The sequence below is a fragment of the Ascidiella aspersa genome, chromosome 2 (genome assembly GCF_963924565.1).
Source record: "Ascidiella aspersa chromosome 2, kaAscAspe10.2, whole genome shotgun sequence".
Classification (NCBI taxonomy): Eukaryota; Metazoa; Chordata; class Ascidiacea; order Phlebobranchia; family Ascidiidae; genus Ascidiella; species Ascidiella aspersa.
Genome location: NC_139448.1, coordinates 18,397,953 through 18,416,403, shown reverse-complemented (window position 1 = coordinate 18,416,403; position 18,451 = coordinate 18,397,953). Strand labels below are relative to the sequence as shown.

General features: G+C 37.5%; 1 protein-coding gene across 1 annotated transcript; it reads right to left on the bottom strand.

The window, feature by feature from the left end:
• Positions 1-3,428: 3,428 nt before the first annotated feature.
• Positions 3,429-14,169, bottom strand: LOC146164167 (sodium- and chloride-dependent GABA transporter 2-like). The gene is made up of 12 exons (XM_083382425.1): positions 13,321-14,169; positions 12,791-12,925; positions 12,259-12,499; positions 11,266-11,398; positions 9,097-9,231; positions 8,816-8,919; positions 8,229-8,353; positions 6,645-6,757; positions 6,351-6,491; positions 5,984-6,187; positions 5,327-5,500; positions 3,429-4,821 (listed from the first exon to the last, which is right to left on the bottom strand). Exons 1-12 carry the CDS (start codon positions 13,586-13,588, stop codon positions 4,657-4,659), a joined length of 1,938 nt encoding a protein of 645 aa, XP_083238551.1. The 5' UTR covers positions 13,589-14,169; the 3' UTR covers positions 3,429-4,656.
• Between the last annotated feature and the right edge of the window lie 4,282 nt (positions 14,170-18,451).

Sequence of the window (18,451 nt, the reverse complement as noted above, 5' to 3'; positions counted from 1 at the left end):
TACTACCATTTCAGTTTCACTGGACGCAGACATAACATCCTGAACGGTAGAATTTACCTGGTCTTGTTCAGAGGTACCAGGATCCTCTAAAAGCAATATATCATTACAGTGCCTAAAACTCTACTGTCCTTCCAATTCAATCCAAATTTTGAAAAAGACCACCTGTCCTCCTGCTTTGCATCTTTACAGTCAAACTGCCATGCCTCAGTCGATACTCTGGAACTTAACTTTATCATCATATTCTACAATCCCCAACTAACTTTAATTTTTTTAGTAACAATATCCTTATCAATTTCTGGAAAGAAAAGGCATGTTAAATTTAAAATTACGCTCACATTAAAAGTTAAATCACTACTGATACAGTGCACACACCACACAACCACCTCAACACCCTTTCCATTCAAATTTAATAATGTAAAAATAAACAATCAGGAAAGTTTATTTTATTCATAGGTATGCAGTATGCACTGCACATGCATACCAGCTTTATAATATAACCTGATAAAGTGATAAACAAGAAAAATATTTATCACTTTAGGTGTAAGCTATAGAAAACTGACAATTTAAAAAAGCTTCAAGTCCGCGAATTTTTTTTTCTCAAAGACTTATGTCCATGAACTGGACATAAGGCTTTACCGCCTTCCAAAAAACTTGAAAGGTGTTATTTGAAAAGACTTATGTCCGGACATAAATCCCTTTGGGTGCATCTTTATAAAGATGTTTCAGTGCCATAAAATAGCTTTATGTCCAAATATTACAAAACTACCTTAACCCAGTTTTATCAAAAATTGGACATAAGTCTCTTTGGTTTTCCAGTGACGATATATTGCCCACCAGAGTTTTGGCTTATTCCAGAGCGCAGTATTGAAATAATAATTAACTATTAAATCCAGTCCAATATGTGGGTAAGGGTGCGGGTTAAGCAATATTAGTAAATAATAAATATAATAATACTTGACCCACCCATTCGGCCTCACCCAAACACTAACAACATCACCCTAACCTTTGTGCGTTGCTTTAATAATTTTATCTTACCAACTTTTCGCATTAGCTTTCGAAAAGTTATTCAGATGTAAAACGGCTAATTGGGCGAAATTTTTGCTATATTTATGCGGCGGTAAAAAAACTATGAAATTCAAAAGAAATTTCGCCTAAATAACAATTGATGCTTGCTCTGCTTTACAAATATGAAGCGATGTTCACTACCTGGGGGAACTACCCTTTTGATACTCCTAACCCAGTGTTTCTTAAACCATGTATTCTATGCTTAAACAGGTGAATTGGTTGACCTGACCCCAGGGTGAATCAATTTTTTGCAGGGGGGAATAAGGGTGAACCGTCAGAAATGGATGATAGCTTGCAAGCAAAGAGCGGATATTTGACGAGATAGTTTTATCATATGATGAGAAGGGCGAATGAAATCTGGAGATAAATGCCAGGGGTGAACAAAACTAAAAAAGTTTAAGAAGCACTGTCCTAACCAATGCAGAGAGTCGAACCGGAAGCGAATCGGAACTTTATTAACCGGTTTTGGGTCAATTTTTTCCGAACCGTAAACGAACCTAAACCGTTTTTTGTAAGATTTTAAGGACCCGAACCGGAAATGAACCTAATAATTTGAAAGAACATGAACATGAACCTTAACGGTTTTAACCGAACACGAAGCTGTAAACAAAAGCAGTTCACTCCAGCATGACGTCACAACTTGTTTTTTACAGAGTTAAGTTAACGCCATGTTCGAAATTTGATGACAAAAATATGAATATTGATTAAATACATACCCTTGATTTTATTTTTTTTAGATATGTCAATAATGAGGTGCTGTTTTTTTAATACGTCACGTAACTTAGCTTAAATCACTTACAATTCAAAGATCATTCTCTATACATTTACTGACCCATATTTTTAGATTTAACGCAATTATATTGTATCCGAACCGGAACTTTATGAACCGGTTTTGGAATACCAATAGTCAAACAAAAGTTGAACCGGAACTTTTAAATTGCTCAAAACCGAAACAGGAAGTGAACCGGATTCCGAAAAATCCTGAACCGGAAAAGTCAAACGGTTCGACTTCCTGATTTGATGTTGACGTTGGTCAAAGCAACGTCCTAACCTAAAACAAAGAGATTACAAAAATCTCTTTGGTCCAAGGCAGGATAAGGATAGGCAAGTCGGAATGTTTAATGCAGTAACGATAAAAAATATTTTGAATAATATTAGGAATGTTTTACTCATATATTGACCTAGGTCCTAAGAGAATAAATATAATAATAATAGACCCACCCCAATCCAAACGCTAAGCTGCACCCTAACCCAAATAAATTGCTGCAGTAAGAAATACGTCATACCTTATTATCCTGCCTAACATTTGGTCAAAGTATTTTTCAACGCAGGGTTTCTTAAACATTTTTTGCGGAGACCCAAATAAACGAGGCTTTGGCGTTCTAGCGTACTTATGTTGCTACAAACCTTAATAATTACTTTGCCAAAAATGCCAATATTCCAGCTCGAGCCAATATTAGGACTTTTTACGAATTGTTAAATAGGTTTAGGTTAGCGATTGTTAAAAAAATGTATATGTGTATATTGACCGGGTTTGTTGTCACGCGGTATTTTTTGTGATTCTTAGTACCGGTAAGTGGGCGCATTCTGTCAAGGCAGTGTTTCGGTACATTATGACAAAACAGAGTTGGATAGGAGTAATGCTGGCGTCACATGCTTGGGCGCGGTGAAAACATGTTGATTTTAGGCTATAAATTGAGCATAATATGATGTTGAAAATGCCAGTTTTGATTCGTGAATATTGCAATAACATAATATTATGGTTTGATAAAATATTGTAGGTAGATTTGTATGATGGAGATATTAATACTAACTCTTTTTTGTGATAGTTGATAGCGCTCATCTATAACACCGTAACACAATATATTCTAAAGTGGTACAATTGTGGTGTTTGATTCAAGGACAGAATGTGATTTAGGATTTATTTATATTAACCCGAATAGGGCCTATAGAAAAAAGTCATTTAGCCTACATGAAAAAAGGAAACGTTTAAACATTATTAAAATTTGGTAAACTCGTCCGACTAATTATTATAAGTAATAACTAAATTACAAATAACTGAAACGCAATGTGCATATAGGCCCTATATATACAGTGTACATCCCTTTTCCCAAGTGGGAAGGTTTGTTTAACATCATTATCTGTTGTGCCCTGCGGAACGTTTATTTGTTCAGTTATTCCATTTTCTTTCTAATCACGCAATAATTAAGAAAAGTTTGGCAAAACGTGGCAAGTTGTACAGAGCAATTTTAGAATTATATTGGTGTTTTTGATCGGGCCTAAGAGCACATATGCAAAACGCATAATCTATGACAAAAATAAACTGTGACTTACAAAGTTTCGATGAGTTTAGACCGACAATAAAAACAAATGTTGCTTTACTAACTGTTTTGTATTGAAATCGAACAGCTTAACGCGGAATCGAACAACAAATGCAATAAACGCCAAAGAGAAAATCACGTGGATCAGGTCAAAATTGAGTTTCAGGAAAAATAGCATCGTCGCGTTTCTTAAATACACAAAGCATAGTTTCTTATGTAAGTTCATATTTTAAATAACTTTTGGGTACCACTGAAAAAAGAAATATCCAAGGTTTTGTTGTTCACAGAAGTAAAAAAGATAACTCAGAAAATTAAAGAAGGATCAGTGCAGGTAATGAAGTTTTGTCACAGGCAAATAAATTGACAGAAAAACACAGCCATTTTTAGGTACGCCCGCGCCAAATTAGTGTTTAAATTGGCTTTTTATGAAGAATAACACAATTTCGGTTCGTGAACATTTTGCAAATGTAGTAAATCGTTTATGCGATTTAATGATATATGTTTAACTGTCAGTTTTCAATCGACCAATATTTAAAGGTTTACACGAATACAATCGCAAATTGAAGCAGCGAGGTTTCAGATGCAGTTTAATTAGTACGATTATACAAAAACAAGCATCCCGACACCAACCCACATAATTTGAAGCAATCCATGTAGTCGCATACACACCTACCCCTTAATAAGCAGCTGTATGATTTACAATGCTTCGTGAAATGCGTGTGTTAACATATTGGCCGCATTGTATTGGTGGAAGCTTTTGGAGGAAGTCACAGCAAAAACGATATCTGACCGATTAAATTAGCACGAAGAATTGCAACAACAGAAAGCAATTATCGGTCTTGAAATTTTGAACCTTTAAAAAGTGTATAAATACAGGATAACATACGCATCCCAGTGTCGTTTAAATTCATATAACATAAACGGTTATATACAGGATTGACAACAAGCGCTTGTCAAAAACAAAAGTGTGCATCAACGTCTATCAATATTAAGGCTTTGCGAATTCACTTCAACAATCCTTCCTCATGCGCACTACGCAGGCAATAAGCGCATTACCAACGTTATGTGATGTTTTCGGAAAGAAACCTAAAAGTGCCAAAAAGCGCATTCAGCAAATCATTTTCCCATCGACGCCACGAAAATCGCTGTTAATATGCGGATAGTGAAGATATATTTTCGGTTTGGCTGAAGTTGGTTCGGTGATCGAATGCGGCAAAAAAGACATGTTGCCATCGACATCTAACCGGATTCTCATCTTCCGACAACATCTTTATATCGTCGTCTCTACATCTACTTCTACGGCGTCGGGATAAGGCGGAGGGGGACTTGCGTCCGAGGTAGTGTCGTCATCTTCGTCTTCCTCCTCCACTTTGCCTAACGACCCGTTGCACCCGTGCGAGATCGTGATCGTTGCACTTGTCGCCTTCTTGTATTTCTAAAAATAACGAATACATTTCGAACCATTACTTTAAGCAGGGGTTCTTAACCACGGGTACGTGTACCACTTGCTGGTAAGAAGCACCAAAGCAGGGGGTACGACAAGCAGTGTGAAATGCTCTATTTAGGCTGATGAAAATTAACAACAAAAAGCCATTTGTAAATTCACTGATTGTTTGTGTTTTGCAAATATTGTTGAACTTATAAGACTGTATTTAATGCATACATTTAACACGTAATTTAGAAATATCGTGAGTTTAATTCGTATTATTACAATATTATTTACTTCCGTCGGCCATTGTAGACAAGGGGGGAGAAAATTTCATTAAAGCTCAAAGGGTACGAGCGCTAAAAATGTTAAGAAACACTGATATAGAGCGTTGCGGGTGCTGCTATTGGGAGTCGTTACTGGTAATTTTATTTTTTGTGTTTGGTGACTTAGATTATAACACAATATTTTAGCTTTTAAATTGAAAAGGACGCAAGCTTTGTATGATTGTTACCTCGGCCCATGTAGATCCTTCCGATTTGTAGATGACGTACAGCATACGTGTCGGAACGCAAAGTATTGAAGAAAGAGCAAGTGACCATCCGATTGCGTGCCCCCATGGAGGATAATCGTAAGTGTCGTTATAAGTGAGCGGCTTGTATTTCACAATCGAAAATATGAAGATGGCCTGTTAAAATAAATTCCGCTTAGTTAAATAATGAACTGTAAAACAGCTATCTTTCTTACAATATGCGTAAAATACAATATATAAAATATTTTTCATCCAAAATTTGACGTTAAATCACAAACTAAAGTTTTCTTGAACGTTTATAATGTAGAAAAATACAAAGCTTTTTTAATTTTAAAATTTTAAATGCGAGTTTTTAACTGCACATTCTGGCAATGTAACAGAACGTTCGAAAAACAACTGGAAGGGCAAGCACTTGAGTGACGATGGCTGCTTTTAAATGCCCCTCAGAGCGCAGCGCCCAAAGAATGTAAAGTGCCGTTTGTTTATGCGCGACACTTCATAGCCATGGGCCGAGTCTGTTTCAACGAGCAGGGGCGATGCGCAACGGACAGCGTTAAAATGACATATGAATGTGGCAGGTCTGCCCTGAAACGCGACGTAAGTATTTACGCGACTGTTGCAGTGAGGCATGCAACTTACGATGTTGAGCAAAGGAGCGGCATATTTCCAGCAGATGCGGAAGTACGGCGTGGGTCGATAACCGATCATATCCTCCAACACGTCGTAGAATTTCTGGTCCCCGTACAACCACGAGATAGCGATGCATTGCCACGTGGCAGTCCACAGCAGCGCGAAACCAGAAGCACCGTAAAAGTCGAAGAGTTGTAGTATGTACATTCCTCCCTGGACGTAACATGAACAAAATTTATATCATCTATGTTTTAAACATAAAAATATCACAAGTAGGAAACAGGTAAACAACATTCGCTTATGTTTTATTTTAGAATTTGCCGTCACATATTCAAGCACTATATCGATTAGTAGCGAGGACGTTGTAGTAACGTACCCTGGTGACCATGGCGAGACCAACCAAGTAGCAGACGAAACACCCGCAGGCCATTGCGATCATCTTTCTGTACTTTCCACCACGGAACAGATCAGGGAAAAGGTCACCGAGTGACGTCACAAGTGCGAGGGTGTCGGTCAACTGTGAAGCAACAAAGTGTCTATTAAGTAAACCAAACCAGCGTCGGTAAAAATACGACGGTTAGAGAAAAACATGTTTTTCTTTGTTCTGTAGACAGACATTTTCGCACAGGCTTAAAAGTGGCTTAAAATTAGAAATGCTGTATCAGCTCACCAGGGTGCTGATTCCAAGCAGAAAGATCATGATGAAAAACAGACATGACCACAACTGGGAAACAGGAAGTAGCAACACCTCTTGGGGATAAGCGATAAAAGCAAGTCCTGGACCTTAAATAAAAAAACGTTACTGATTAATAACCAACCTAATACATCGCTAATCTTTCAAGAACACCAAACAAGATTTTATTGACGATTCTCAGGCTAAAACAAAGTGAATAGGTCTCCGTTTCTGTATTAGCAGGCGGAATCAAAGTAATTCAAATAACCTAAACTAGTTTAGATTTTGGAAACTACATGAGGAAGTGAAACAATTGGTGGTATCTCGATTAACCAGTTTCGTTTCAAGGTTTTAATTTAGTATGGTTGTATGCTTTTTTACCTTTGAGGTGATTCGATTTGTTAAGTAGTTTGTAGCATCGCAAGGTGACAAAATAAAGAATGTAAAAACATAATACGTCACAAGGTGATAACATCTCGGCTTTAACCGTTCATTGCAGACGGCCAACGCGTCACGCACTTACCAGCTGTCGCTTGAAACGTGGGGCATGTGGCAAAGCACTAAGGCGGGAATGTATAAATACATATCTTATGTGACCTACTGTAGAATGTCCCGAGAGAAAATACAACATATAACCATGCCTATCTACGCCTTTGAAATGGCATTAAATCAAGAGTGCTAATCAACACAGATTTATTCTAACAGTCTTTTAAAAAAACCTTAGTTGAAATGTAACATAAAAGACGCCAAAATCAGAACTATATAACTCACAAAAAACTGGTTCTTCACCGGCGTAATTACGTTCATGCTTGTCTTGTTATATCAGTCATGGTGTAAAGAGAGAACTCAACCTTATAGTGTATGCTAACGGTATAGTCACGGGTGTAGAATGATCGATGACCCATAGCAAAATACATTAAAAACGAATTACACTAATTACGACCTGTTACTTATAAAAAAAATTATTCATTTGACAGGGAGCGTTTTTCTTTTCAATTCCAAAAGCTCGAGGAACTTAAAAGGATTGTAGTATATATTTGCACCAGTACGTCACGCAGATCGAAACACGCTGGCGCCAAACTGTCAGCCAATGAAATTGCGCCATAGCGGCACACGCGGCGGCGTTTCGAGCGGTTGCTTCCTCTATGTAAGGCAGTGTGTGAGTGACTGAGTGCGCAACGGAAATGGCTGCCGATTACAGCGCGGCCGTCCGCCATTCAAACCTCTGCTCGCAGCGCCTTATAAGCAGCACAGATGGCGGATCGCCTTTCTGTCAATGGGCTTGTTTGTATTGTTGTTTTGGAGTTGAGACGTAACATCAAGAGGTTGGAATTGGACCAAGCCATACCAGAACACGACTGTTCGAATGGCAATATCAACACTAATTTATTTTTTTAATGTAATTAGACTTTGTGTACATAACACTTTGGTTTTTAATTGTTTCATTAATGTTTGGCAACCACTTTGTCACTTTACTCTTTCTACTTGGTGTTTTTTGACAAAAATGTCTGGTTTACGATTCTAAAACCTTGATGTGGTTAACCCAAAAATGAGTTGCTAAAAAAACAGCATGATTCTCACCTTTTTCGGCCACCTCCGATACTTCCATTCCTTGCTCAGATGCCATGAAGCCGAGAGCTGAGAAGATTGCAAACCCAGCTAGAATGCTTGTACCGCTGTTTACGCCAGCTATAATCATTGTGTCCCTGCCAATTGCAAAGCAGGTTTATTTTTGTTTATCAGCGTGAGAACGATTTACACAACGACGAGCTACGCGGGGCCAGAAATGTGGTCGCATGTTATCAGGATAATTATTGCGAAAGCATGCTAAGCTGCATGAGAGAGGGTTGGTAATGCTATTAAATTATCATGGTGAATGCTATTGGCGACCCATGACGTCATTTGCTTTTGCATCAGCAAATTTAAACACCATGTCTCCTTTAAAGATTCTTATGATGTTGGCCCAACATGAACCGTCATTACTTGTAAGAGACATGTTTTTCGCAGTCCATACTATGTCTGTGTCATTCATACTTGCACGCAAACATCCCCCAGATAAGGTCGTGACATAAAGCCAACTAGTTAGACCTGGGTCGAGTAACATGACGCGCAGATTATTTCTGTTTAGTTGCATTTTCTAAAACGATACTTACTGTATTGCAACTCACCTCAGGCAGTTGTTATTGTATGGGTTAAAACTTCCGAGCGACACCAGGACACCTATGCAAAGCGAATAGGAGAAGAAAACTTGAGTTCCAGCATCGACCCAAACCTTGTAAAAAAATTTAACGTCAGTTCTCCCTAAACGTTCAATTTCAAAATTGTAGACAATTGTACGAACCATTGATACAACACCAAGAACATCTAGGAAAATGATGATACTAACGAGCAATGAACTGTTGTAAATACAAGAAACTAAGGTATCTTTTCAATGCTATTTTTTACTGACCTGGGGTTCACTAAGCTTAGTGATGTTGGGCTTAATGTAGAATTCAATTCCCTTCATTGCTCCAGGTAACGTAACACCGCGGATAAGCAGAATGAAAAGCATGATGTAGGGAAACGTGGCTGTGAAGTACATGGCCTGAACACACAAATGTGAAACGTATTTTAGTCAAGTTTCATTAGTTTCTATTAACTAGCGAGTCAGGCCTAAACCATTCTGAAACATGGCAGTCACGGCAACCCATGTAGAGAGTAGTGGAAAAATACTGGCGGAGTTTCGGCCGGCTTGAATGGCGTTGGCGCTTTATTACCAGATATTTGTATTCACATCCGCGTCCCTAATTTTATAGCTATGCAAAGTTGCGTCAGAAAACTAAAACACAATTAAATAATAGCATAAAACGATACACTAATTGTTCATATTACTTTTTTTAAGTTACTGAAAGCAATGAAACTAACAAAACAATTATATCATGGGAGTAAAACCATCCTTGGCTATCAAGTCGGCGGTCTGTTATTCCTCGGACGGGTTGATAAACTTATCAATAACGTGGCGGCCTTTTTGCGCCTCCCAACATTTTCACAAGAACAATATTGAAGTAGTTTTCGTGGTACTTAAGCGATAGTTTGAAAAAAGGACAAGCAACTGCAAAATAAACCAGAACAACCAACCTATTTGCATTTTTAACTTGACAAACACTAAAATGTCGATTTAGTTGTCAATACATAACATCGCACAAACCATCGATTGGGTCACTATGGGCCAGCACCTAGGAAGTATTTAACGTTTTAAGACGACTTTTAATGTATTCGCAAAGACCTAGATTTTACCAAAATCAGATTTACCGCGACAAACAGGCCAACTTAAACGAGTTTCACGGATGACGTGGCAATTGACAACCATTTGATTTTAACGGAACGGTAATGGAAAAGGCAAAGCGACCAAGCGCACCAAAATAAAGGATACGTTCGAGTTTCAATTTGGGGCTATATTTATACATCTAAAAGGGTACGTGCCTAAACAGGCCTATAACCTAGTTATCGAAAACTATACCCTAGTTATCGTGCTTTTTAAGAAAACTTTAAACACATAAAGTTATAGCAGGTTAAAGGTTTGTGTTTCAATAAATAATACGTTTCTTTCTTTCGGCAACTTTGTCGCTTCGAGTACAAAATTTACCGAACAGCGTCTATTGCATTGTTTGGTAACACTCAGTTCACGTGAAAAGGTGGGCGGATCAATTCTTCTATAACGCGAATCGCCACCACTAAAAAGGGGTATACGGCGTGCCCTATAGAAGGCTCACTGTGGAAAATTACTGGAAAACTACGACGGCACACGTGGTGCTTCAGACCATGCGTTGAGCCTAGGCGCATAGCGGATCCGACGCGCCCGTCTGTTAAAAAAAGAGAGAAGGAGGCGCCCACGTCAAGAGTAATAAACCAGGAAGAAACGAACCTACAGTTTACACTTCTCCTCTTGTTGTGGTTGGGCTAGGCACCCAGCCGACCAAACATGGATATAAAAAATCGATAAAATTAATTGATATCGTTATTGTTTACCAAAAAAAAAGAAATAAATTATACGGATTTTAATCACTTGAAAAGAATGATGACGAAAAAATGTAATTCAAAAACACATATTGATCTTCTAAGATAAGTTTCGTTATTCTTTATCAGCAGCGTGAACCTATAAAGTGACTTTAAAGGTTGTTACGACTTTCCCTCTTTTTCCTTGTGCGAAGAGCCCCGTTTCTCTGGCAAGAATAAAGAAACAATGGGCTCCCAACGGATGATGTAACAAAATCAGGCCTAGTTTTGTGAGTAACTAAAATCTCCTAATCTAATTCGTTGGGAACAGGCCAGCACTATGCCACCCGATCCAAATCAAAATAACCTAAGATAAACCGGTTTCCGCAAGTAGAAAAAGTACGTGTATTTTAAAGTAACATTTTTTTAACTTTTTATTTTTTGTTATTTTGAAAAACAAGAGTGTAAGATGGATTTGTTTAAACTTCTATTAAAACATAATAGTTGTGTTACCTTATCAATTATTCAATTGTTTGCGAAAGAAAACGTCCTGGTTATCTATGAGACTTTCGATCGATCTATGAATCGCTTTTCAAATGCGGGTCAGGTGTTTGTAGGTGACAACATGAAAAAGATGTGTTACCTTTCCCGTGGACTTGGTACCCTGGAAGACTGTGAGGTAGCAGATAACCCAAGCCAAAAAAAGAACGCCGGCTAGTTCCCATCGCAGTCCGCCTAAGTCCTCGATTCCTTTGGAAATTTGCAGCACGTTGTTTCTAAATGGTTCGTAAGGCAACATCGGTAATTAATGTAAATTCGTGGAAAATCCCTTGATTTAATTTACTGGTAATTTAAATGCAAAAAAGGGTCGTGCTCAGCGAAAAAAACATATATCGATCTGCATACATGTCGTATCTAAAATCAAAATTTAAACAAAACGTGTCAAAAAAACACCATCAACTGTTAATATTATTCTAATTGCAGCTAGCAGCAACTGGTTCTCATGCACACCCAGTACATATCAGAATAGATTTTTCAAGCGTTTAGTTGGGCAGAAAAACAATAACCCGGAAAGCATTAAAATGGGAGTGGGAAAGTAAAACGTTCTAAACATTTCGCGGAAACGCATATATGGTTGTACATTATTTAGAAACTTTTAACGCCGATTGGCAAATCTGCTTTGTTCGCCCGACCATATTAATAATCCAATCGGTTTTGACTTAAATTGATAAAAAATGGTCTGTCATTGTTGACATTCAAGCAATTTTCCAGTAAAACACCGCATGAATTTTTATGTCTAAACATCCGCATTTTTTAGCCGAGAAAAATGCTAATTGTTTTGAAAGGAAAATTACCAAATAGCTACCGCTATTCTCCGAAGAGATAGCGGAACTATCAGTTCGTGACTACTGTTTACAACGCGGATATGAAATACGTCAAAAACGAAAACACTACACTTTCCAAAGGCAGGCAGACATAATTAAAGATGCAGAAATTATACAAAACCAGTTTTTGCTGTATAAAGTGTTATTGGTGGTCACATAGTACAGGCGTATATAATCTATACTAGTAGTGATAGGGGACATAACGAGCCTTCTGCTGTGTCTAATAATCTAAAATGCATAAATTTACTTACTCCCAATACTCTTCAACTGGGGAGGTAAAATTTGCTCTACGTTCTTCCTCGCTTATATTTAACAAACGGACGTAGGTGAAGTTGGTTGTACATTTCAGGTTGTTATTCCACGAATTATTGCACGACGCCCAGGGTAAATCGGCATTGAAAGACTGGAAGAGGTAAAACAATGCCCACGCTAGAATGACGGCGTAGTAGCATAGGGTGAAGAATACGATCACGGCAGATGCAATGCCTATGCCTTTGAGGAAAATATCGAGAAACAAAGAGTTTTAGAAGTTTTACAATGAGAAACGTTAACGCATCAGTTTCACGCAGATTAAAAAGGGAAGTCACCGTCAAAAAGTGGACTTATTTTAATGCTGTGCTGTGATTGCCAAGTTCTCGCGATCCTAACAGCAAACAATAGCGGTTGGTCGTTAAAGTTGGTGACTTAGTGGCAGAAGTGGCACAGGGGTGACATGGCACAATAGATAACAATAGTAAATTCAAGTTGCAGTTGTTAAATGGGAAATCGTGATATATCAGGTACCTGAACTTATGGGGCAAATGGAATCCCAAGATTTAATGGCTCCGAGCTTGGTAAATTGGCCAAGGGACACTTCCAAAAAGAATATCGGCACGCCGCTGATTAGGACTACTATCAGGTAAGGTATTAAAAATGCTCCTGGAATATAAAATAAAAAATTTAACAACAAAGATACACATAATCACGTGAATTATACTATTATATATGCTGGCACGCTCGACACTTTCAGCAATCACGTACGCAAATTCCATTTTGCCTAGCTGTGAAATGATTATGCTGTCGATTTTATTACACTTCGGCGTCTAATTAGTGATTTTGGAGACACATTACAGCTACACAACATAATTTGTCTGTCTACGACAGTTTACAATCCGCTGATCGGCTGTCTAATTCTATCTGTTTTCATGTCACTTACAAAACGGATACGTGGTATAAAAGCAAATCAACATCGACAGGTTGTAATGGTTTATATTTTTTGTGGCCAGTTTACATAATCACGGATGTTCAAGTCGGTGTACCTATTCAAAGTTTACCTCCGCCGTTCTTGTAGCACAGATAGGGAAATCGCCAAACGTTTCCTAGTCCAACCGCCGTACCACAGCATGCTAGCAAAAAGTCGAACTTTCCCGACCACATGTCTCTTTGTCGCAGTGCCTTGCCATCCTTGGGTGGAATACCATCTTGTTGCGACTCAACATCTCCGTTAGCCTTGGTTTTCAACAAACGCGAGGTGCTGTGACACTGATTAAACGAGCTTTGACTATCGACATACACTTCAGAATCTTTCATTTGGTGTGCCATTTTACAGAATCTTTATGACCACTAAACTGACTATTACGGCAATGTTATAATATATTAAGTACATATACGTCTACACAACATAAAAATTAGGTACTAAATAAGTGTTTTAATTTACCTAGGTAGTATTAGTATAAGTTATAAACCACTATCCAAAGGCAGTAAAGACAAGTTAAAAACAAATTCGTACTAGCGTTGGTAAACGCTGCTTCACTTCACAGTTTTAAGCTTGATAGATATTTTAGCCTTTTAACACTACACTTTTTTTCAGTTAATATATATCAAATTAAAACGAATATTAATAATTTGGTGAAACCACAGACATTTAGTTTAGAACGAATTTCACAAAACTAACTCAGCGGCGTTATAAACGGTTATACTCAAACGAGGTACAACGGTTCTATCGCTCTGTTGCTCAATGGTCTAACTGTATCCTGTACGAACCGCTGCAGTCCACAGAACTAATTTTAACAGGAAGTAACTGGCGTTGTATTTCACCGAAACCTAATGAATTTGTTTTTATTTAATTTTAAGCTAACGTTTTCACGAATCACATACTTGCTGCTCGTTTAACTAAAAATGACCGTCGTGAAACTGTATTATCAGTTATATATGTGCGTTCCAAAACAACAATGCTGTTTTGTTTAATACGTAACAATACCTTCAATGGAAAATACCCGGTAACTTACTCGCTGTGATTCGTTACGGAAGAATGTTAAAAAATAGTCATTCACCACGCGGTTCAGCGTCATCACAAGCAGTTGCCCTGTCATCGTCGCTTTGGCTGCTATAATAAACCAAACCCGACTGTCAACGCGGCAAGTCGGCTACGCAAGGTCAAACCTTTTTTCTTCTTTTGCAAGCAAGGGTTCGTTGCTGGTAGGTGTCTGATATATCTAACAGTAGGCCTATACTCTGACTAACGTATATTATTCCATTCACTATTACACATACTTTACAATATGTCAATTTGCATCGCTACAGAACAATTTTACCTGATGCTTTTTGGGGCCTTACGTTGCCAATAAGCAGGGATACAATCAATCTATTAACTACAATTTTCATTGCGAACAAAACTGTTGTTTTGTTGAAAATTCGACAAATTAAGGGCGCAAGGCGCATTTCTTAGAAATAAACAATCATTTTATAATATTAAGACAATAAAAATAAGGGCAAATCCTTGAAAAGGGTTAACGAATTCCCTCGATCTTTCGAATTTTAATACCGTACCGATATATTTTATTTTTAATTGGCCAGTTGGTGTTTGAAGAAGAGTTGTTTTTCTAAACTCTTTATCAATTCGATATTTCTAATTCTAATCTAATTCTAGTCTATTTGGACAAACTGAAAGGCTCTAATTCTAATTCTAATCTAATTTTAAAAAGCCAAAACAAATATAGTTGTCTAATTATGAGCAATAACTTCAATAAAAAATACCAAAAAGGCAATAAAGCAAATTGTTTTATGTGCAAAAAAAAAGGTTAAATATAACCCAATTTTCCCCAAAAATGCTTAATGAAAACACTTAATTTCAACCCAAGTTATTTGTCTAAAAGACTCAAGTCAAGTCAAGTCATTTGCCCAACAGACTTAAGTCAAGTTAAGTCATTTAGCCCGTAATACTTAAGTAAATTCATTGACTTAAGTCATTACAACACTGGCACAAAGGCATGAAAAATAGGAATCACATAATATGGCCTAAAAAGCAACTTTCATTCATAATAATTATATTAACACATAATAATAATATTAAATACATAATAAATCCCAACGCTTAGTAATATATTTTATAGTAAGATCTAAATCGTCTTAATAAGATCTAGCACCTGTCGAAATAAGCCCTAAATTCGTCGGAATAAGGCCTTGATGGGCAAAATAAGCGCTTGACACAGTAGAAAGAGGGTATGGGATGTTTTGGGGGTCATCAGTCTGGTATCGGCCGTCTTGGTGTCGAAATTAGGGCGCCCTAGGTTTACCGGGACCGTTAGGATGCCGCTGTTTTTGCACCGGATTGATGGTATTGTTTGGGGTTGACGGTGGGTAATGGGTGGGGTTAGAAGTTGGGTTAGGGTTGAAACTTTTAGGAGAGTTTGTGATATACTAAGAGATGGGGTCAGGTAAAATGTTGTAGAGGTCTAACTCTGGCCATTTTGGTCAAATTCCGACGGCTTTAGAATTTATTCCGATTTATACGTTAATTCCAACTATATTAGGTACTCGATGAAATACCCGGCGTTGCCCTGGCTATATAGACTATAGAGTATAGAGTATTTACCAGTTTAATTCCAACTGATAAAAGGACTTATGTATAGTTGGAACGGCGATGTAAATCAATTACACCTATAATAACCACGATATTGTACGAAGTCTACCTGGATTTTGTTTGGTTAAGCAAAATGAAACAATCTATTACGCGATGAAACAATACTTACTGTATGCCTAAACGTTTGCAAAACTTGCCACTAAATAGATTAATAGAACATTTAAATCATGTGATGTGTTTTTTGCTTCAAGCGGTGATCAAAAGGCGTAAGGCCTTTAACTGTAAAAAGCAAAGGCGCTGGGCGTCCTTTATGTTTGACGCTTAGTGTGGCTCAAATCGGTTAACTCAGTGGTTCTCAAACTTCTCTAAAAATTTCGCCTGGTGGACCCTTTGCAATTTATGGTTCACCATTTGCAAGCAATTACTTTTCGCGACCCTTTAAAAATTCAAGGGCAGTTGGCCCATGTTTATTGTAGTACACTAGTGCAGTCACGATTCTGTCTAACTCTAATCATAATGTAACAACTTTCTAACTATATAATGCGAGCGATTCGCTAATAGCAGATGTCACAAGAGACATCATAAAACACGCTATATTATCGAATAATAAAGCATAACTACAGACTAATAATGATGACAGATTATGTTTAAAACGTAGACTATTAAAAAACATTCGCTAAAGCCTAATATATGTTTAAAAAACGTCCCCACAATCAGAGTAACACCTTACTACAGCCTGTTTAAAATCGGCATTAATGGAATGGCGTGTTTATTTTTTCGGACTTATCTGCGTGACTTTAAACATTATATATATATATATATATATTTATCCATTTTATATATATTTTATTTATATATATTATATTTTTCAAGTATATTTTATCCATTTTTATATAATATGATAACAGGCTAGCAACAGAGGGGCTCGTACTTTTTTGCGCGAATCTATAATGTTTTTGCAATATTGCCGTTGTCTTGTGTGTCGTCACATTTTTTAAACACAATAACGCAATGTTTAATTTTTGCGCTCGATATCACAGCCTTACAACTGTGGAGTCAATGACCTCATAACACGTTTGTCAAAATCAGCTCGTGTCGAGCACGAGCAATTTGTAGTGTGCCTAATGCGAAAAGCCTCCTGAATTACAGTTTAGAAAATTCAACCAAATAAAACTAAATAATTTTCGCGCTTTGCGCGACCAACAATGTACTTCACTATTTTTATGTTGTGTCACTGATATTTTATTGAAAAATGCCGAATTGCTTTTCGTAGGGTGTGCAATGCATAGGAAAATTACCAAAGGGAGCGCGACTGAAAAACTGTTAAGAGCCACTGATTTAGACCTTATACTCCTATCAACATTAGATCTTATTCTTAAAGGTTGGGAACAACACTTGCAGCATTGTGACATACGATAAAGTCTATAGTAGACCATTAACTCGATGTTACGTCACAATGCTGCAAATTACGGAGCTTGCAAAGTTCTAAATTTGATGGCCAAGCTTTTGACGTCTTGCATTTTGCCACTTAGATATAAAATTGTAGCCTAATGTATTTGGCGGACCGAAAGAAATGTTGACACGGCCGGCACCAGTTCGCGGACCGGCGGTTAAAAACCATTGAGTTAAAGTATTTTTAAATTACGTCTAGGACTCTAGGCTTATGGAAGTTATGGCAATTAGGCCATTTTCGAGTAAATTAGGCCCTTCTCTAGTATATAGCCTTAGGCCTACAGTACCCTTAATCCGGCCCTGGTGCTAACTACTCTGCGCTACTGCAATTAAAATGGCTGACGTTTCAACATACAGTTTCATGCATACCAAAACATATAACACTAAACTATATCTCGCGGAAATTTAACTTGATAATGCAATCCAATATTATTGTTAGCTTAACATAAAATATTATTTTCTAATATATATACAATATTTTCAAAGGTTATATATGTTATTACCAGGCCTACATGCTACATATTACAGTGCTGTTTGTTAATATTTTTTATTTGAACTGTTTAAACAATCTGCGGAAATTACTTTTAGGTAATGCCCCCTTATGTGCGTTCATCGCCCCCCAAATGAGAAAAAGACCCAAAACGCGTCTTGTAACTCGCCAACGCCAACAAGTGGACGGTACCTCCCACGTTGGGAATCTCTGATTTAATCACTAATTCGCGTGGGACCAGCCTTGTGTAAGATTGCTGAAGCTGCATGCTAAACTAGCTTAGCTGATGATTAAAAAAATATTAGGGTATTTAAAACCAAACTAAATTACAATGTTGTGTGCTTTGTTTAAACCAGGGGTGTGCAACCTTTTATACTGCCGGGCCAAATATTTGTAGGAGGGTTAGACCACGGGCCACTGGCATATCTTGTCGACTACATGTTAGTGACTACCACGAAACGAAAGCAGTTTTGTTGTTAGTTTATTGAGAATCAACCGAAAAAATTTTAAAATCACGTTTTGAGAGCTTTGAAGCTGGCTTGCACTCCAAACCACTCTATTTAGGTTCACTTAAATTAAGTTTTGGCAACCCGAATTACATTCTCCAAGTGTTCCTTTGTTAGTTCTGGGCGGTGAGGGGATTTCATGAGAACTCCAGTTT